At 51.5% G+C, this 20,051-nt stretch overlaps 1 protein-coding gene and 1 long non-coding RNA gene across 6 annotated transcripts in view; one reads left to right on the top strand and one right to left on the bottom strand.

Annotated features, from left to right (window-relative positions):
* BEAN1 (brain expressed associated with NEDD4 1) overlaps positions 1-20,051 on the bottom strand; it is a 39,897-nt gene that overhangs the window by 3,655 nt on the left and 16,191 nt on the right. For 2 of the 5 annotated variants that reach the window (XM_021093984.2, XM_084960167.1), the window contains exon 3: positions 5,323-5,586. In XM_021093984.2, the coding sequence (XP_020949643.1) occupies positions 5,323-5,586 (264 nt within the window). Of the gene's footprint in view, positions 1-5,322; positions 5,587-16,431; positions 18,752-20,051 lie in introns of those variants that run through there. The other 3 variants (XR_014805795.1, XR_014805797.1, XR_014805796.1) reach the window with 2 other exon arrangements.
* On the top strand, positions 8,694-17,786 carry LOC110260931 (uncharacterized). The gene is made up of 3 exons (XR_002344550.2): positions 8,694-8,922; positions 12,488-12,765; positions 17,663-17,786. It is a non-coding gene; the product is annotated as an uncharacterized LOC110260931 (long non-coding RNA).

Genomic DNA, 20,051 nt, shown 5'->3' with positions numbered 1-20,051 from the left:
CGGTGGAGAAGGGCTGGGGCCTAGAAAATGGGGAGGGGGGTGTCCAGAGGTCTCCGGGGTCAGGCTCACAGGTCCCTGCCCCCAGCCACACACTCTTCCCTTTAGGTACCCAGGGCTTCTCTGGGGAATCCTGGTAACTTCATATATCACACTCCCTTCTATTCGTTTTGTTGTTGTTGTTGTTTTTACCACGTAGTACATCAAGGCTCTGAAACGCCCCGCAGCTGAGAAACACATTTAACTGTGCTTGTGCAGCGTCTGGCCACAGAATCTTGTTTTCTTAGACCTGGTAACACTGCTTAGGAGATGCTGCTGGAGTACAATCTTCTCACTCTACAGCTGGGGCTCAGAGAGGCTCAGTGACTGGCCAGAGGTCACACAGCAAATTATTGGTGGGGCCAGAGGGCGGCTGGATGCCCTGGCTCCTCCCCCTGGGAGCTCTCCACATCTCAGTTCCTGACAGGTCTAGAGAGGTGGGGGGCAGCGGGAGCTGCAAAGATGGTTGAGACCTGAGGTCTCCCGGGTGCAGGCCTGAGAGCCCCCCACACTGAACCACACTACGGTTCACCCCTCTTTCCAAGGTGGCTTTTCTTGGGCCGCAGGGCTGAGCATCTGGGGAAATTGAGGCTGCCCTGAGGCACTCACCCAGACCCCAATCCTGAGACATCGAGCTGGGCAGAGCTCCCGAGGAACTGCTGGAGAGAAGCCCCCCCTTCACCCCCTATTCGAACTCCGCCAATTCTTATCTCCTCTCCTTTCCTCTTCCACGGAGACCCGAATCTCCCTCTCCCTTTCTTTACTCAAATTAAGAAGACCTTGGTTCATGATTGAGCACAAATCCAAGGTAAACATCCCTTTGCAGGCCTGGGAGCTGGGGAGGAAGAATTTGCGTCTATGAGCATGCGCTCCAGCCTCATGGGCTCCTTCACCTCCCCAGCAGTGTGCGACAGGCCCAGGGTGGCTGTCCTCCTCCCTCAGAGGAACAGAGAGGTGCGGTCACCTGCACTGAACCGCCAGCAAGTGAGAAATGAGAGTGGACCAGGACCAGAACTGACCCCCAAAGCTCACATTCAGGCCGTCCATCTGGTGGAAAGACAGTGTCCCTCCCGCTCCTCCCGCCCCCTCCCTTCCTCTTTCAGTCTCCCTCATCCCTTCCTTCCTTCACTCACTCACTCCTTCATTCATTCTCAGACACGTACTGAGCCCCCTCTGTGTCCCCCTCTGTGCCAGCCTACAGAAGGGCCCCGTGGCGGACAGAGGGGGACCAGCTTTGTCCTGAGGGCAGTGGGGAGCTACTGAGTGGTTCTTGAGCAGAGGCCCCACCTCCGTCGTGTGGGTTGTCTTGTAGAGAAGACCTTGGAGGTGCCGGGCCGGGGCTGGCAGGGGTGGGGGATGTGGCGTCAGTGAAGTGGCCCTGGAGCAGGTTTTCTTGGGGGCAGAGAGAATGAAAATGGTTAACCTTACTGAGCACTTACTCAGAAGCCAAGAACGGGGCTGATTTAGTCCTGGTGGTGACCTCTTGGGCGGATCCCTGGGTACCCACTGTACAGGTGACTCTCAGAGGCTAAGCCATGTTCCTGAGGTCCCCCAGTGAGAAGCGGAAGGTGAAGGCTGTTGGACGCCCAGGGTCTGAGGTGTGAGGCTTCAGGGGGTGGTGTTTGGGGGTGTCTGGGTGAGCACGGCGGGTGGATGAGCTGGAGCATCAGAGAGAGGGCCCGGGGCCTGGGGCTGGGCTGTGAGGGACCTTGGTGACTCTCTCCTCAGAGAAGAGGGGTCCACAGACAAGTCTGACAAGGCGCGGCTGGCGCGGCAGGAGAGAGACTGGGAGCGTGGTCACCAGAGCCAGGGGACAGCATGTCTCAGGGACAGAGGGTCCCCGGGGCCACTGGGTGGGCGCTTGTGGGTGCTCTGCCGCTTTTGTGTTCTCCCCACAGCTGCACGTGCTGCGGCTCCGTCTTCCCTGGCATCCTGCCAAGGCTCCTGGGGCCCCTGGGCGCCCCCCAAAGGCTGGCAGCAGGTGTGGGGCCATCAGCACTCCCACCGCAGGCCGAGGCCCCCAGGAGACGCCAGACCCAGAGCTGAGGATAGAAATGGACATGGAGGTGGCGGCCCCCTGGAGGGGTCTCCTGGCCACAGGGCCGCAGGGCTGCTGTGGGTCAGACTTGGCCTGGCTGTCACCCCACCTGCTCCGAGGTCAGGGCCAGGGTCTTGCTCATGTGGCACAGGCCCCGGGGCCCCACCGCCGACTCAGCAGGGACTAGCCTGCTCCAGGCCCATCTCTGGCTTCAAGGTCAAGGCTGACCTATTAGATTGCAGCTTGGGAACTCCCCCAGGGCCTTCTCCCAGGCTCAGAGTACCAGCCTCGGGCTCGGGGACCTTCAGACCATTCAACAAGTCCCTTGGGCTTCCCAGACTTTAAAGTGGGCTGCCAGGGCTCTTGCTGAGAGGATGAAATGAGGTCATTCCTTCCCCTGCCCCGGGGAGCATTGCCTCTGGGTCAGATCCCATGGCAGGCTCAGAGCTCGGCTCCTGGAGCGCTATGTGCAGGCCCTGTTTTCCCTGATGCGACACAGCCATCCTGTTTCAGGGGCACTGCTGGAGGGGTGGGCGCGATGCTAAGGAAGTGCAGGGAGAGGGATCCCCCCACCTGGGGGGTGGGTAAGGAGGGGCCGGAGAAGCTCCCTGAAGGAGGTGGCATTTGAACCAGAGCTGGAAGAACAAGTAGGCTTCTGTTAGTTGGGCAAGTATGGGGAATGGCATTCTGGGCATAGGGAAGAGCATATGCAAATGTGCAGAGGCAGGAGATGAAACCACGTGCAAGCCCCTGAGTCCTTGTGTTTTGAAGCAAAAGCCTTTTCCTTTAGCCTCCCAGGCCTCCCCTTAGACTCAAAAGGCTGACTCAAAAGTTAGTAATTAGAAAATATTGTTACAGCTAAAAACTAGTTAAAACAGTCTCCTCTGTGTTATGTTCTGCTTTGGCGCACTAACTGTTCCTAGCGGTTACTTTCTAGTTAGAGTTATATGGCACCTGGTGTTTTGTTTTCCTTTGAAACACCCCTAACACCCCGCTCCTCTTCTGAGCCTTCAAGAGAGAAGGTAAAGGTGCGAGAACCCCAAAGACCACCAGACACCGTCACCGGACCACCAGATACTGTCACCGGACCACCTGACTCTAACCTGGATGACTTGGGCATGGTCTGTGGAGGGAGAATGTAGGCTCCCTCTTCCTTATCAACAGCCCTGCCTTTTTCAAGCTAAACCTGTCACAGCCCTTGCTGTCCCCTCCCAAGGCAGGACACTGTGCTGAGGGCATTAGCCTGCTGTGGCCTCCTTCACCTGGCAAAGCAGTCAAGCTGTTCTTTCTGTTTCACTAGAACTCTGTCTGGTGTGCAGAGGCCACGTTTCGGCCACAGAGGGGCATGAAGGAGGTACCCAGGGAGGAGCGGGGGAGTGGAGGACAGGCTGTCTAGGCAGGCCGCCTGGGCCTGGCTGGCACCATCCTGGGTAGGGGAGGTCGAAAGTGGTACCTGGGCTCCTCGGTGGTGGCGGGCACACTCTGGGCAGGAGCCCCGCACTCCCCAAGGGTCGGGCTGGTGACACAAGGGCGGGAAGAGGCAGGCCTGGTCTGGGCAGTGTCCCTGGATTGTTTTCTAGGGGAGTCCTTGGCTTCTGGGCAGACTCAAGGGGACTTGAATGGCTGAGTTTTCAACACCCTATTTTTTATTTTTATTTTTTTGCTTTTTAGGGCCGCACTCGCAGCATGTGGAGATTCCCAGGCTAGGGGTCCAATTGGAGTTACAGCTGCCGGCCTATGCCAGAGCCGCAGCCACACCAGATCTGAGCCGCGTCTGCGACCTACACCACAGCTCACGGCAACGCAGGATCCTTAACCCACTGAGCAAGGCCAGGGATTGAACCCACAACCTCATGGTTCCTAGTTGGATTTGTTTCCCCTGTGCCACAAAGGGAACTCTACAACACCTGTTGTATTAATGCTGACCTTTCTCTTTAGTCTTCATTGTTGGGCAGTAAAAGCAGACCCCTGACCTGCAGCATCTTTCTTCCACTGTGGCCTCTTGCCCCCCTGGCACGGAGGACAGGCCCCCGTACCTTCAGTCTCCCTCGGGGGCGTGGGTGCCTAGCCCTCTGAGATGGTGCTGTGCAGTGGTTAGACCGTGGGCATCCAGGTCAGACTATCTGGGCTCACATCTGGGATCCAGCTGCCGGGGTGACCCCAGGCAGGTTCCTTAGTCACCCTGCTGTGGTCTGAATGTGTGTGTCCCCCTCAAATTCATATACTGAGCTCTGAACCCCCAAGGTTATGGCACTGGGAGGTAGGGGCCTCAGGCCCTCTGCCCTGCAGCGTGAAAGTGCCCGGGCCCCTGCGGCTCCACAGGCCGGCTTCTCTCTCCCCGACTCCAGCAGGGCCCTCTTGAGGCCTCAGTGCAGGCTTTTGCTGTCACTGAAAGCTATCTGAGAGTGGAATGCAAGTGAGTTCCTTCCTGCTGCTTTAAGATAACTGGCCCCTTCCAAGAATAAGCTTGAGTCAGGCGACTGCATTCTGTAAAAAGCTTGGGCCAGATAGATACTTCTCAGACAGGTCAGCCCAAGAACTAGCCAGCCCCTCTATGGAAGGCTCATTCCTTAATTGGGGGAGACTCAAATCAGTTCTGTTCGCATTTTGGAGGCTCTCTGAGGATAGATTCATTCACCTATCATTCATGCCATCCAGTCACTTATTCATATAACCCCCCACCCGGGTCCCATCCAACTCTTCCACCTCTCCCCACCTCCCCCATCCATCTCTCCATCCACTCGTACATCCCGCCCAACCCACACATCTGTCCAGCTTCGCCCATCCAGCTTTCCATTCATCCATCCTTCCATCCACCCACTCAGCCATCTCTCCCTCCATCCATGGATCCATTCACTCACTCATCCACTCAGTCCCCGCCCCTTTGCCCACCTGTCCATCTCCTCATCCCCCTCCCACTCCATCCTCCCATCCCACTCATCCACCCCTCTCTCTATCCATCCCTCCATCCAGGCACCACCTGGACCAGCCATCAGTACGGCCTGGACCAACACTAGCCGGTGCTGTTCCCTCTGACTCTTGGTGGACAACTGGGCAACTGTCGCCACTGAGAACATTATGTCCGGTAAGCGCCTCTGAGCTCCTCCTGATCGCTCGAGGCCTCTGGGATGCCTCTCCCGCCCCCGCCCCGCCACCCCATGGCAGAGCCACCACCACCTCCCTGGTGCCTCCTGGGCTGCAGTCAAGATGGGACTGGAGGCCGGGGCCCGGGGTGGGCAGCAGCTCACCGTAGCCGTGCTCGGACTCTCGATGGCGGCGGCGGCGGCGGCGACGGTGGTGGTGGTGGTGGCGGCGGCGAGGGCGGTGGCGGTGCCGCTGGAGCCGGGCTTGCCTGTCCCTGCGGATGCTGCCCACGATGATGGTGATGCAGGAGAGGATGATGACCACACCTATGACGGCACTCGCCACCAGCACAGGAGACACCAGCAGATGGCTGTGCTCTGAGCTCTCTGAGAACGTGGGGTAGAAGTAGCTGGTGCGGTTGTATCGAGCTACGGTGGACAGAGCGAGAGGACACTGAGCTGGGCCACGGGCCCCGCCGCATGCCTTTCCCTGCCACCCCAGCTGCCCTGTGAGTTAGTTGTCCCTCATATTCTGGCCCATGGACTCTATTCTGAGCGCTCCTGCCAGGAGGAGGGGAGCAGCCTGCAGGAGCCTCTGCTAGTGAGGGCGGGCCTCCTCTCCTCGCCTCTGAAGCCTCTGGCCTAGGGGCTCACCCAGCTCAGAGACAGGAAAAAAGGCAGGCGGTGGACTTGCTCAAGGTCACAGAGCAAAGTAGTGGTAGAGCTGCGGTGTGAACCCAAGACTCTGAGTGCTCAAAAAGGACCCTGCTCCACTAGGACATGAGGCAGGAAGGCCAGAAGGACTTGAGCTGGAAGGCATGGAGGATACACAGAGGTTGGAACATGAGGCCTAACCATAGAGGCCAACACTGACCTCCTGCCTCAAGGGCGAAACCTCCCTAGGGGAGCTCAGGCAGGCCTGGGGCTGTGGGCAGTAACGGATGCAGACACTTCAGGGGCTTGGATCAGATCAGGAAAGGCCTCTCCAAAGAGGTGAACCTAGGAGGTCTTCCAGGCAGGTTATGGGCCAGGGCAAAGGTGCAGAGGGGTGGGAAGGGGCTTCCAGGAAGGAATTGGCACTGCGGGGGGGATGTGGAGATGCAAGAACCCTCTCTGGGACCAATAGCTAGCTCCCTGAGAGCCTGGGAAAGAAAGCTCCTGGGAACCATTGTGGCTTTGTCCTCTCATAGGATATGAGGATGGGTTCCTGGGGGCTGGGGTCCCAGGGAGGGATTCGAATCAGCCAGGAACACCCATGGGCACTGGCTGCCTCACTCAGGGGGAGGCAGCGTGGCACTAGTGAGCAACTGTGACTGCCACTTGGGCTCCTCCACTTGAGCTGGGCAAGGGTGTGGTTTTCCGCTTTTACAGATGCATGGACCAAGGCTTGGCACCTAGTCCGTCATCAAGTGACCAGCCATCGTCACTCACTCTGTGGCTGAGCCAAGTGAGAACTCAGGCCAAAGCTTCAAAGTCCAGTGCTCACTCTCCAGTATTCTTTGCCCCAGGCCTGAGCTTTTCGTGAGGGTGCATTTCTGCCAGCCATATGGGTCAGGCGCAAGCACTTCTGAGCCCTGTCCTGAGAGGGGTACGTCCCCCTGTCTGTCCTCCTAGAGCCCATGTCCCAGTCCCTGCCTGCCGCTATTTCCTAACTCTGTGCCAGTGGCAGACATTACTAATTAGCAGGCATTCTCTTCCTGTTTGGCCCAGAGGCAGCCGCAGCATCCTTTTCAACACAGCACTTCACACAGTGAGCACATCAGCCATGAAATGCAGCTTTTGGCCACCAGTCATCTAGGCTACCGTGCCGCCAGCCCTGGGCCAGTGGCCAGGCTTTGGCTTGGGCTGGAGCTGAGCCAGTGGTCACTCCACTCCCAAATTCTCTCTAATGAAGTACCGGTCAGCTGGCCATCCAACCAATGTTACTCTCTTCCTCTCTACCATGGCCTTTCACCTTTGAAGCCCATGGCAGGACTTTGAAGCCCAAGGTCAGGGACATCAGCACTCCTTGGGGAGGGTGGGCTCTCCACTGTTCTGCTCAGTATGTTCCAGCTGCTGCAGTGGCTTGGAATGCGCCAATCACCTCACGATTCAAGGCAGATGTGCTACTGGAAAGCTGGCCATGGCCAGGCTGCAGGTGCCCAGAATGAGAACCTAGGGTTGGATGTGCTTGTGTGTGCGCCTGCCCTGATCAGCATGCAGAACCTGCCCCAGAGTTGCCAGTCTGGTGGGGTCACCTTGAAGATGCCCTTCCCTCCACCTGCTGCAGCGCTAGAGCCTCACCTTCCTGGCAGTGCCAGGCTCATTACCAGCCAGGTGTGGAGATGGCAACACCTGTGCCTGCAGATGGAGCCAGTTGGCACAGGCATCTGCCTGCATGGCCGGTTGGGAAATTATCTTCCAGTCACCATGATCGGCAGAGGTAGGTGCTGCTTTAAATCATGAGGGAAACTATTCCAATTTACAGGCATAGCGCCCATGTCATCAACAAGATACACATGACTGCAGGGAAATAACATGACGCTAGATCCCTTCCCACCTCTCGGCCTCCCTGTCCCCCTGCACCAGCTGCAGCAAGGACAGAGGAGAAGGTGAGCTTTGCCTCTATCCTAGACTTTCTTTCTAAGCAGCTTCTGCAAAGGTGCTCATGATCAAGAGAAAATTGTACCACAAAAATAGCAACTCTTCCCTGAGAAGCAGCCTTCCCACCACACACCAGCATGAGTTGCTAACATCTCCTGAACACCTACTGTGTGTCCTGCACCATGCTTCATAGTTTTCATGCATTATATTATTTCATTTAATTCTTATGATGGTCCATGAGGGGATCCACAATTAACAGGTGGAGAAAATGGGCCTCAGAGAGGTTAAGTAATCTGCACAATGTCACACAGCCCACAAAGGACCCAGGTGAGTGGGCAGCCAAAGCCCCATGCTCTTAGCCAAGATGCTTTTCTGTGACTACCAGGCACTGTGCACTAGAGCTCGTGTTGTGAGGACTTGGCTAAAATAAAATTTTTCTCTAAAACCATGCTTTGCTTCTTTTGGGCCACTTTATATGTAGTCAAAGTAGACCATGACCAACGGTCTTATTCAGGTTGATGGTGTATCAGCAGCTGAACAATGCTGGGTTTGGAGGGGCTGACAGGAGCCAGACCGTGAGAGTCCGAAAGGTCAAACAAATCAAGAGGCTCTATCTCAAGGGCAACAAGACGACGCGAAGGGGGGCTGGTCAGCGTGTTTTAGGAGCGCCCTCTAGCGGCAGCGTGGAACACAGGGTGGGCAGAGACCGGTGAAAAGGCTGCTGGAGGGTCTGCATGAGTGGGCGTGGGGGGCACGCAGGGGGCGGAGCACACCGGGCGCGGCGTGGGGGCACGCAGGGCGCGGCGTGGGGGCACGCAGGGCGTGGGGGCACGCAGGGCGTGGGGGCACGCAGGGCGTGGGGGCACGCAGGGCGTGGGGGCACGCAGGGCGTGGGGGCACGCAGGGCGTGGGGGCACGCAGGGCGTGGGGGCACGCCGGGCGACTCGCCGTTCACTAATTAGGTACAACTGAGCGTGGAACCCGGCTCAGGTGAAGGCACTTGGCGAGTAGGTTTCTGAGCAGAGCGTTCCTCCACCACCAGCGTTCTCCCGAGCAGGCCTCAGATGGGATCCCAAGGCCCTCCGGGGCTAGCATGGCACCTGGGCCCGTGGGTTGCCGCAATGCCAGGCAGTAGCCAGCTCTGGTTCGTGCAGACTTCTAGGCTGGGACTGGGAGCCCCAGGTGAGTCGGAAGGTGCTACATGAGTGCAGCCTGGGTGTAGGCCTGGGTCTGGGGCTTGCCTCCTCTCTGTGTGGATGCTACTGTCACCCCCATTTACAGATGGGGACACTAAGTTTTGGTGAGCTGAAGTTTGCGCCTCTGGTCTTGTGGCAGTGCTGGGAACTAAACCCAGGTATGACTGATCATCCACGGACTCGTGGCCTGGAGCAGGGGGAGAGAGCAGGATGGAGGCAGAAGCAGGAGAGTTGGGTTCTGTTCCTGGTTTTACCACTCACTCGCGGTGCGCTCTTGGGCATGTCCCCTGTGCACACTGGACTTTCTGGGTAGCTGTCCGCGGAGAAGCTTATTCTGGAACCGTTCTCCCCTGCAGGGTGGGTGAAGGGATGTTGAAGGGGTGGGAGGAAGTGAGATCCAGGCCTGGGGTGCGGGATGGGGTCAGGGCTGGCTTCCAGTCTGGGAAGCATGTGGAACATGCAGAGCTTGGAAAGCGGGGAGACCATCACTACACTCAGCTGCCCACACGCTGAGTGTAGCGTGTGGACAGCTCCAGGGTCGCTCTGCGCAAGGTACAGGGACGAGCTCTTTGCCGCCTGAAGCTACCTGGGAGCACTGACAAAGGAAGGGTGCTGAGCCAACATCTTTAGCCCTCCAGTCCTGCCCACACCCTCAGAGACGCTGGCCAGAGGGAGAAGGGAGGCCAAAGACTGAGGTCTGACTGATGGTTCCTGTCACAAAAGATTCCGAAGACATTTGTCTTGCCAAGTGTGGCCTTAGTAGTGCACTTCTTCCTCCACTGCTGAAACCACCAGGATGAGGCTGCGAAGTCCCTGGGAGGAATCTGGGGAGCAGGATTCAGGTCCCATCTTCCTGCTGGTTCCATCCTCCCAGCAGGGACATGGAGAGAGGCTGGGGCGAGGGGTGTGACAGGGCAGGCGCACTTGCTTGGGCACTTTTGAGTTTCCTCCTATTCTTTTTATGAGCAACCTCTTAGCCCACTTGCTGATAGCCATCCTCTGGTCACCAGGAGACCGTGAGGAGCCGTCGGAGTGCTGGGGGCAGGTCGGGGACAGCCACACAGAGGGGCTGGGTCTTGAAGGATGAAGCAGCAGAACAAGATCAGGGAAGGAGGAAGGGACATGGGCCAGAGCACAGAGGAACGAGGTGCCACCAGAGCTCAGGAAACGAGGAGGTGCTCCTGGGGTGGATGTCGCCTCCATCCTGGGACTGTGGGGGTGAGGGAGAGGCTGCGTGGTGTGCGGGATTCTTCTCACAGTGGGGATGTGTTCCTGTGAGACGTCAGCTAATGTCATGTCAAGGCACGGACACCTTTTCCTTGGCTGTTTGTGGCATTCCTAGTGGTCAGATTGTGGTGGAAAGGACTGCAACGTTAAGTAATCCCCCTGTTAGTCAGTCCTCCATAAGGGCGGTCAACCAACCAGCCACCCCCCTCCCATGTATTTATCTTCCTGGGCATCTGCTGAAGATCCAGTTGCTCATCCATCCATCCATCCCCCCGCCCACCCAGCCATATATTCAGTCATCCGCTCACCAAGACTCACTAAGCGCTTGGTCTATGCCTGGACATATGCTGGGGACTAGGAATGTGCATATGACTCAGAATAGAATGAACCTCTCAAACTGCAGAAAGCAAGAAGGCCCTCACAGGTGCCCCAGCGCCGAGGGAACGTCTCGGTACCCCATGGAGCTCCCTGCTCTTGCTTGATGTGCAGCAGCCCTGCCTCCCTCTGTTTCCATATCAGAGTTAATAGAGCCCTCCACTGCCAAGTAGACCTTTTCAGCCACTGCATTAAAATATAACTGGAAAAATATGTGACCCACTCAGAAGTCTTTTATAAGCCTGTGAATATAAGCTGAAAGTGAAGTCACCAAAATTAACTCGCAAGTACCTCTACATATCCAAACTCCACGACGGTGCGGTGGTAAACTTAGGGAGTTTAGATAAGCAGACGAACATATGAGTTCATTTTTTACTATTGTATCAAAATTCACTGAGGTTTTATCTCTGGTTTGATGAACTGAAAAACCCATTGAAACAGCATCACAAACCACTTTTCCCTGTTTCTGCAGAAGTGGTGAGCTGGCTGACTGCAGAATCAAGCCACAGCCAAGGCAGACTTTCTACGTGAACCCACAGAAAACTTGTTTTCTTGCTAAAATCATCATGGCTCCCGAGCTCATTTTCTTTTTTTTTTTTTCTTTCTTTTTTTTTTTGCCTTTTCTTGAGCCGCTCCCGCGGCATATGGAGGTTCCCAGGCTAGGGGTCTAATTGGAGCTGTAGCCACCGGCCTACACCACAGCCATAGCAACACGGGACCCAAGCCGCATCTGCAACCTACACCACAGCTCACGGTGACGCTGGATCCTTAGCCCACTGAGCAAGGCCAGGGATTGAACCCGCAACCTCATGGTTCCTAGTCAGATTCGTTAACCACTGCGCCACGACGGGAACTCCCCGAGCTCATTTTCTTACCTCTTCTGTCACCACCTAGAGTTGATTCTTAAGCTATTTTCCACAGAGAACACAGGTTTTTATGACACCGGCAGTCACTGTGTCCGCTTGCTGAGTAGGAAATAGTGGAGCTGTTGAGAAGCAGATGCTGGTGGGAGCGGGGGCTGGCTGGGCTCCCCATCAGCATGGGGATGAGCTCTCCCACCCCAGCTTGCATCATGAGACTCAAAACCATGGCTTCAAAAAATGGCCGTTTACTACAATGTGGGCTTTCCAGGAAGTTCATGAGTAATTGACATATAAAATGTTAAATTCATGAATGTGGCCGATTATCATCAGCTATCCTGCCATAAGCTGGACCAGCCTAGAGATGTGTTCTTGGGCCACAGTGGCTAAGCCCCCTTCCTGAGTACTGTCTTGCTTGAATTTTGCTTTGGCCTTTTGCTTTTGTGGGTTCTGATTCTGGAACATATTAGAAGTCCTGGGATCTTGTCCTCTGCTCCACAGTGATAGCCTCAACTCTTGGAATTTACAAGGGCATGTGGGAAACCAGCACCAGGGCAGCAGTATATTAAAAATAATACATCATGAGTAGAAAAAGACTTATTCCAGGGATGCAAAACTGGTTTAAGACCAGGAGATTTATTCATGTAACTTGTCACTTTAGTGGGTAGGAAGAGACAAACTAATAACCAGGTCAAGATAGATACTTTTTGGTCATGATAAATCCTGGTGATCGCATCTGACTGTAGCATCACACTGAACCATGGAGCTTTGGAGTAATTTGTCAGTGTGTGGTTTGGGGACAACATTGAGGAGTATTTTGGCCCAGGCCCTGGACCCTCTCAGCTCTCAAGATTCTTTTGCAGCCCTGAGCTGGGGCAAACCAGCCCTAATCCTAAGGCATTTACTCACCAACACTCAGTATCCTGAGAAGGTGAGTGTCTGCTAGGAGAAGAGTTACTCCTTAGCCATCATCCTGGGGGCTGGGGGAGCCCAGAGCTCCTCCACCAGAGCTGACCTGCATCTTGTCCTAGGATCTGGCTAAGACAGACAGACAGTCCTAGGTTCAGATCTTGGCCTTGCCTCTTGCAGGTGGTGCCCTCTGGGCAGTTTACCCTTCCGAGCCTCCGTCACTTCATCTGCAAAATGGGAACAGCCACCTCAAGCACACTGCCTAGCAGGATGCTTGGCACAAAGCAGGTGCTCAGTGGATGGCAATTAAGCCTTCAAATCCTAGAAAACATTCCCAAGACACAAGTTTTAAGTGTGAAAGGCCAAAGAGTAAAGTTTCAAGAGGAAAACCCTGTCGAACAGCTCTACGACCTTGCATTTCTGAAATAGGACACAGGGACTAGCTCTGAAAAAAACTGGTAAGTTGGACCCTATTAAAATAGAGATGTTTGGTGGGAGTTTGGGCTTCCAGGTGGGCAGGGGGCACAGGGACTGAGATGTGAACAGGGTCAAAGCCATGGCTGAAGCAGGGGGAGGGTTTTGAAAGCCTCTCTAAGTCATTTGCCACCTGCCCCAGGACCCAGACAGGACAGTGTCTGTAGAGGTGCCTGGAATGGGTTAATAGATTCCAAGACACAGAAAGGTCCTCTGACATCTTTATGGGATCCTTCATTTTTGCACAATTAGTGGTGGCCCTACCATCAGTTGTAGCGGTTCAGTGTCAATTTTAAGCGAGTATGGTGCGACTTGTGGTGATACGGGAAAAGTAATTTGGAAACCTAGGCCTTCAGTTCAGTGAGGGACCTAAAACAGCCTTTCGTCAAATAAGTGCTAAGTAAAAAGCCCTACAGGATTTCTTTTCAGTTCAAAAAATGCAAGTCTTAGCAGCAGCTGATAGGAAGTGTGTGCTCTTTACCCGGGCTGTCTTTTGATGGTGACTCGTTACCAGTGTCTTTGGTGCCTCTGATTACCTATGTCTCAGTATCAGTATCACTACTTCAGTGCTTCCAATCTTGGGAAGGTTTTTCAGTGGGAGTGTAGTTCTTGCTTGTCTATTAAACTTAGAGACAGGTCCTCATTCAGTGTTTTTTTTGTTTGTTTTTTTTTTTTGTTTTTTTTTGTTTTTTTTTGCACATGGACTTCCCAGGCCAGGGATTAGATCCAAGCTGTGTTGTGACTTATGCTGCAGTTATGGCAATGCCAGATCCCTAACCTGCTGTGCTGGGCCAGGGATGGAACCCATGTCCCAGTGCTTGCAAGATGCCACTAATCCCATTGCGCCACAGTGGGAATTCTCCTCTTTGTTTTTTTTTGGTTTTGTTTGTTTGTTTGTTTGTTTTTTTAGGGCTGCACTCACAGCATATGGAAAGTTCCAAGACTAGGGGTTGAATCTGGGCTACAGCTGCTGGCCTACACCACACCCACAGCAACGCAGGATCTGAGCCGTGTCTGCGACCTACACCACAGCTCATAGCAACACCGGATCCCCGGCCCACCGAGTGAGGCCAGGGATCGAACCCGCATCCCCATGGATACTGATCGGATTCGTTTCCCCTGCGCCACAACGGGAACTCCCTCATTCAGCTTTTATTACATTTTTTGCATTCTGCTCTAAAGCAAAGCCAGTGTTGAACAAAAGGATGTTGCTCTGTGCTTCCTTCTTCTCCTGTGTGTCTTTCATCAGCTTGCCATCCCCGTGGCTCTTGTAATAAGGCAGTGGTGTATAGCTGGGCCTTTGGCCCTTGTGCACTTAAAAATAAATCCCACTGTAGGGGAAAGGCTGGCTGTGCTGGGATTGAGCAGAAATTGACTTTGAAATGATAGGGAAGCATTTGTTAAACCAGACACACTGAACTTCAGCCGCGATGGTGGGTATACTGCTTTGTTCAGTGTTTTTATTTAATGCTCAATAGAATTCCCATTTTAAAAGAATTTAAAGGAGCACTCCACAAGCTTCTGAATATACATACTCAGTTATAAATTCCACACCGTCTGGGAATTTGATAGTCATGTTGGTTTAGGTAATTGGATTTTATGCTTGGTAGATACACCGGTGCACAGTATCTCTAACATGTAAATGATCCTCCTGCTCCTCACAGGGGTAACACGGGAGCCATGCCACAGTGCTCTGATTCGCGTTGCTTCGAGAGGTTGGGGACATACTGTGCACATATTAATAACCGTGTGTACTGTAACAGTCCTTAAACTATTGGGATCACTGGTGTTAGAGGTACTTTTTTATCTTGAAAAAAATAGGAGGTTTTAAAAAAGTTTAAATTATTTCATGAACAGTCCTTGAAGTTTTGTTTAACTTAAAGCCCGAACTTTCAATGATAGACAAAAAACTCTTTACCAGGGCTGCCACCCAGCTTAAAAGGTACCCACCTTGGCTTTCACATTTATAAAAATGTATTCTTTGAAGCGCAGCAGTAGACTCCTCTGTTCCTCAGGAGGACCAGAGGGTATCTCCTAACTGTATGCTCTGTATCATCTTATTTTCTGTAAACTTTGAAGTTCAATATGCATGAAGTAGATAATTATATATGAGTTAATAAATACTTTATATATAAAAGTTAAGAATATCTGTTAATCCAAAGACACCATCGTAAGAGTCAAATAGCAATCCACAAAGAGGGAGAAGATTTTCGCAATGATATAGCCAGCACTGGACTCACATTTGGAACATATAAAGAACTACAAATCACTTATAAATAGACCCAATGAAAGGGATGGGCAAAGGCTTGAATAATCACTTCACAAAAGAGGATAGCCAGGGCGCTAAATACACCACACTTAATCATCAGAGAAATTCAGATGAAAACCACAAGGTGACATTTCTGTCATCTACCAGAATGGCTCAAGTGAAAAAAACCCAGCCAAGTGTTAGTGAGGATGTGGGGGAACTAGAATTCTCGTCTACAGATGAGAGGCATGTGGAATGGTACAGCCACTCTAGAAAACTGTTTAACTCCTTCTATTAAACATATGTATATCCTGTAGCCCAGAAATCCCACTCCTGAGCAGAATGCATTCTCCAGCAGAAGTGCATCAGTATCATCACCAAAAGCGCAGAACTGCACTAGAACAGTGCTGTCTGATGTAGTACCACCAGCCACATGCAGCTACTTAAATTAGTTAAAATGAAATTAAAATTCAGTTCCTTAAAATTGAGGATGATTCAAAGAAGTGGAAAGATAGCCCATGCTCCTAGGTTGGAAGACTTAATATTATTAAAGTGACCATACTGCCCAAGGCAATCTATAGATTTAATGCAATCCCTATAAAAATATCCTGGACATTTTTCACAGAACTAGAACAAATAATCCTAAAATTTATAGGGAACTACACAGGACTCCAAATTGCCAAAGCAATCCTGAAAAAAAAAAAAAGAGTTGGAGGTACAAACCTCCCAAATTTCAGACTGTACAGCAAAGTTAACAGTAATCAAAATAGCATGGTATTGACACAAAAACAGACACATAGATGGAACAGAATAGAGAGCCCAGAAGTAAACTCACCCACCTGTGGTCAATTAGTCTATGACAGAGGAGGCAAGAATATACAACGGAGAAAAGACAGCCTGTTCACTAAGTGGTGCTGGGGAGACTGGACAGCCACATGTAAAACAATGAGATTAGAACATTCCCTCACACCATATACACAAACTTTGAAAGTGTTCAAAGACCTAAATATAAGACATAAATCTATAAAACTCCTAAAAGAGAACACAGAACACTCTGACATAAATTGTAGCGATATTTTCTCGGATCAGTCCCTGAAAGCAAAGAAATAAAAGGAAAAATAAACAACCAGGATCTAATTAAATTTAAAAGCTTTTGCACAGCAAAAGAAATGATCAGATGAAAAGGCAACCTACAGAATGGGAGAAAATATTTGCAAATGATCAGACCGACTCGAGGTTAATGTCCAAAATATACAAACAGCCCATACAGCTCAATATAAAGAAAACAAAAACTGAAAACCCAAACAGCCCAATCAATAAAAACAGAAGGTCTGAACAGAAATTTTTTCTTTTTTCTTTTTTTTTTTGTCTTTTCTTGGGCCGCTCCTGCGGCATATGGAGGTTCCCAGGCTAGGGGTCTAATCGTAGCTGGTAGCCGCCGGCCTACGCCAGAGCCACAGCAACTCGGGATCCGAGCTGCGTCTGCAACCTACACCACAGCTCATGGCAACGCCGGATCGTTAACCCACTGAGCAAGGGCAGGGATCGAACCCGCAACCTCATGGTTCCTAGTCGGATTTGTTAACCACTGCGCCACGACGGGAACTCCGACATTTTTTCTAAAGAAGACATACAGATGGCTAACAGGCACATGAAAAGATGCTCAACATTGCTAGTTATTAGAGAAATGCGGATCAAAACTGCAATGGGGTATCATTGCACATCTATCACAATGGCTGTCATCAAGAGGACCACAATAACAAATGTTGGAGAGGATGTGGAGAAAAGGGAGTCCTAATTCACTGTTGGTGGGAGTGTAAATTGGTGCACTACGGAAAACAGTATGGAGGCCCCTTAAAAAACTAAAAATAGAACTACCATATGGTCCAGCAATTCCAATCCCGAGTATATACCTAGAAAAAATGAAAACACTAATTTGAAAAGATTCGGGCACCCCAGTGTTCGTAACAGCACTGTTTACAATTGTGAAGATAATGGAAGCAACCCAGATGCCCACCAGCAGCCAATTGGGTGAAGAAGATGTGGTATATATACCCACTGGAATGTTACTCTGCCACACACAGAATGAGATACTGCCCTTTGCGGCAACGTCGATAGACCTAGAGAATATTATGCTTCGTGAAGTAAGAAAAAGACAAATACTGTATGACATCACTTAAATGTGGAATCTAAAAAATAATGCAAATGAATGTATATGCAAAATAGACTCACAGATTTAGGAAACAAACTTGTGGTTACCAAAGGGGAGAGGGACAAATTAGGGATATGGGATTAATAGATACAAATGACTATATATAAAATAGATAAGCAACCAGGATATACTGTATAACACAGTGCATTATACCTATTATCTTATAATAACATATAATGGGATATAATCTGCAAAAATGCTAAATCACTATGCTCTACACCTAAGCGAACACAATATTATAATGACTGCATGTCAGTTAAAAAATTCAGTTCCTCAGTTGCACTAGTTCTATTTAAAGGGCTCAGTAGCTACATCTGGCTAGTGGTTATCATAGTGGGCAGTGAAGATACAGAAAATTTTCATTATTGCAGAAAGCTCTATTGCACAGCACGTTCCTAGAATGTTCACTCTTCTCTTATAGCCCCAAACTGGAGACTCCTCAAGTGTCCATTAAAGTAGAAAGGATAAGTTATTTGTGGTGTATTCACGCAGTGGAGGTCCACATGGTGATGAGAAGAAATGATCTACAATTAAATGCAATACCGTGGTTGAACCTCACAATAGACTGCTGAGCAAAAGAAGGCGGACACCAAAGAGAACTTACTGTATGATTCAAAGGTCAAAACCGAGCAAAACCAAGTCATAGTAGCAGACGTCAAGACAGTGGTTGACCTGGGCATAGCACAGTGACCAGAAGAGCGTGTGGCAGGAGTTCTAGGGCGACGTGTTTCTGGATCTGAGTGTGCTCCATTTGTGAAGATTCATTGAACTGTACATTGGATCTGTACACCTTCTCTGTATATGTTATACAGAGGTGCGCTGGTAAACCTGCTTTCCAAGAAAAATAAAAATCCCTGATGTGTAGTGTTGTTTGCCAAATCCCAGGGTGTCAATATTGCCATCATGGTGGATTTCAGGGTGGTTGCCAACCATTAAGCAACAGGTCATGAATCTCCTGTATTTTTAGCTATTCACTCTTGTGAGCTGGTATTTCTACTAAACAAACTAACAAACAAAAAGCCCACCCCAGAGAACCTCAAGGAAGAGAATTCCTGAGTTCCGTTCCCATTCCTCAGAATGTCCCATTCCAGATGTTCAGAGGTCCTCCTGGAGTCTCGGGGCCTAGAGAGGAAGGACAGCAGGCAGGAGGGGAAGGGTTTGCTGTTCTGACTGTCTGCTGTCTCTATGTTAGACTGAGGGGGGACCAGGTTTTAAGAACGTTTGTCCTTTCGAAGACTAGTTCGGCAAGCCAGTCTTTCTCTTCTCATTCCCTTGCAATAATTAGCTTAGGTGTGGACATGCGGCTGCATTCTGGCCAATGGCACATGGCAGTGGTGAGCTGGGGCACTTCTGGGGAAAGTTGCATCAGTGTCTGGGTTGATGGTGACCATCTCGTGATGCAGAAAATGTTGGATCAGGAAGATGGAAAGCATCTGGGTCCTCAGCGATGTCCATCCTGGACCAGTGACATTGAGAACCCTAAAGCTGCTCCATCTCAGGACTTCCCTGCCTATGTGGAAATGATAAATGGCTTCACTATTACCAAAAAAAAAAAAAAAAAAAAAAAAAGACATAACTTGGGTCACAGTTTTACTTTCAGAAGAGGGCTGCTTTTCCTCTGCATCTTCACTGAGAACAGGGCAGCAGGCTCCATGTGGAAAGAATACTTTTTTTTTTTCTGTCTTTTTGTCTTTTCTAGGGCCACACCCGTGGCATATGGAGGTTCCCAGGCTAGGGGTCTAATCGGAGCTCTTGCTGCCGGCCTACGCCACAACCACAGCAACTCGGGATCTGAGCTGAGTCTGCAACCTATACCACAGCTCATGGCAACACTGGATCCTTAACCCTCTGAGTGAGGCCAGGGATTGAACCCACAACCCCATGGTTCCTAGTTGGATTCGTTAACCACTGCGCCATGACGGGAACTCTGGAAAGAACACTTTTTATGTGGAGTCAGGCTGGGAGCACCAGAGTTTCAGCCATGACCACGCTGGGTGACTTGGTCCAGTCCCCAGTCCGCCTCTCAGTTCTGCATCTCTGGTGTGAGGCCGTTGGGGTAGAGCCCTGAGGCAGGTCCCATGGGGTCAGCAGATGACCTCTTACATCCAGTCTACATGGGAGGGAGGACCTGTTTTTCTCCTGTCATCCTGTCCTGTGCCTTTGTTGGGGCCTGGTGAGAGCCTATGCGATGTGGGGGGCCAAGTGTGCCATGCTGCATCCCGGCACCACCTGGGACTGGCTGGGAAGAGTGAAAAGGTGTGGTTTTCCCTCAGAACAGTCTTGGGGGGACTCTGCAGGAAGACTGAGTTCTGTGGCTGGGGTTTCAAGAGCCAGAGGAGAAAGAACAGACCCTTACTGAGCATCTGTGTGCTCGCCAAACTCAGTCAGCCTGCACGCTGAATCTCATGATCCCATTTCACAGCTGAGTAAATAGAGGCTTGGATGATTTAAATACATTTCCTCCATCTTTCGGCACTTGCTCTTACTACCTCATTAGGCTATATCCCCAGCCTAAGCACCAGTCCTGAGGGAGACAGGTATCCTCCAGTGCCTGAAGGGCCTTGTGGCTGGGCAGAGGAAAGCTCTGGTATGATACTCTTTTTTTTTGTGGTCTTTTGTCCTTTTAGGGTCACACCTGTGGCACATGGAGGTTCACAGGCTAGGGGTCTTATTGGAGCTGGAGCCACAGCAGTGCCCGATCCGAGCCGTGTCTGCGACCTACACCACAGCTCAAGGCAATGCTGGATCCTTAACCCATTGAGCGAAGCCAGGGATCAAACTCGCAACCTCATGGTTCCTAGTTGGATTCG

Source organism: Sus scrofa, chromosome 6, assembly GCF_054392235.1.
Source record: "Sus scrofa isolate SSC_HxYL_T2T_F1_AM1 chromosome 6, Sscrofa_HxYL_maternal_Yorkshire_Landrace_v2.0, whole genome shotgun sequence".
Classification (NCBI taxonomy): domain Eukaryota; kingdom Metazoa; phylum Chordata; class Mammalia; order Artiodactyla; family Suidae; genus Sus; species Sus scrofa.
This window is presented reverse-complemented; position numbering and strand designations above follow the sequence as displayed.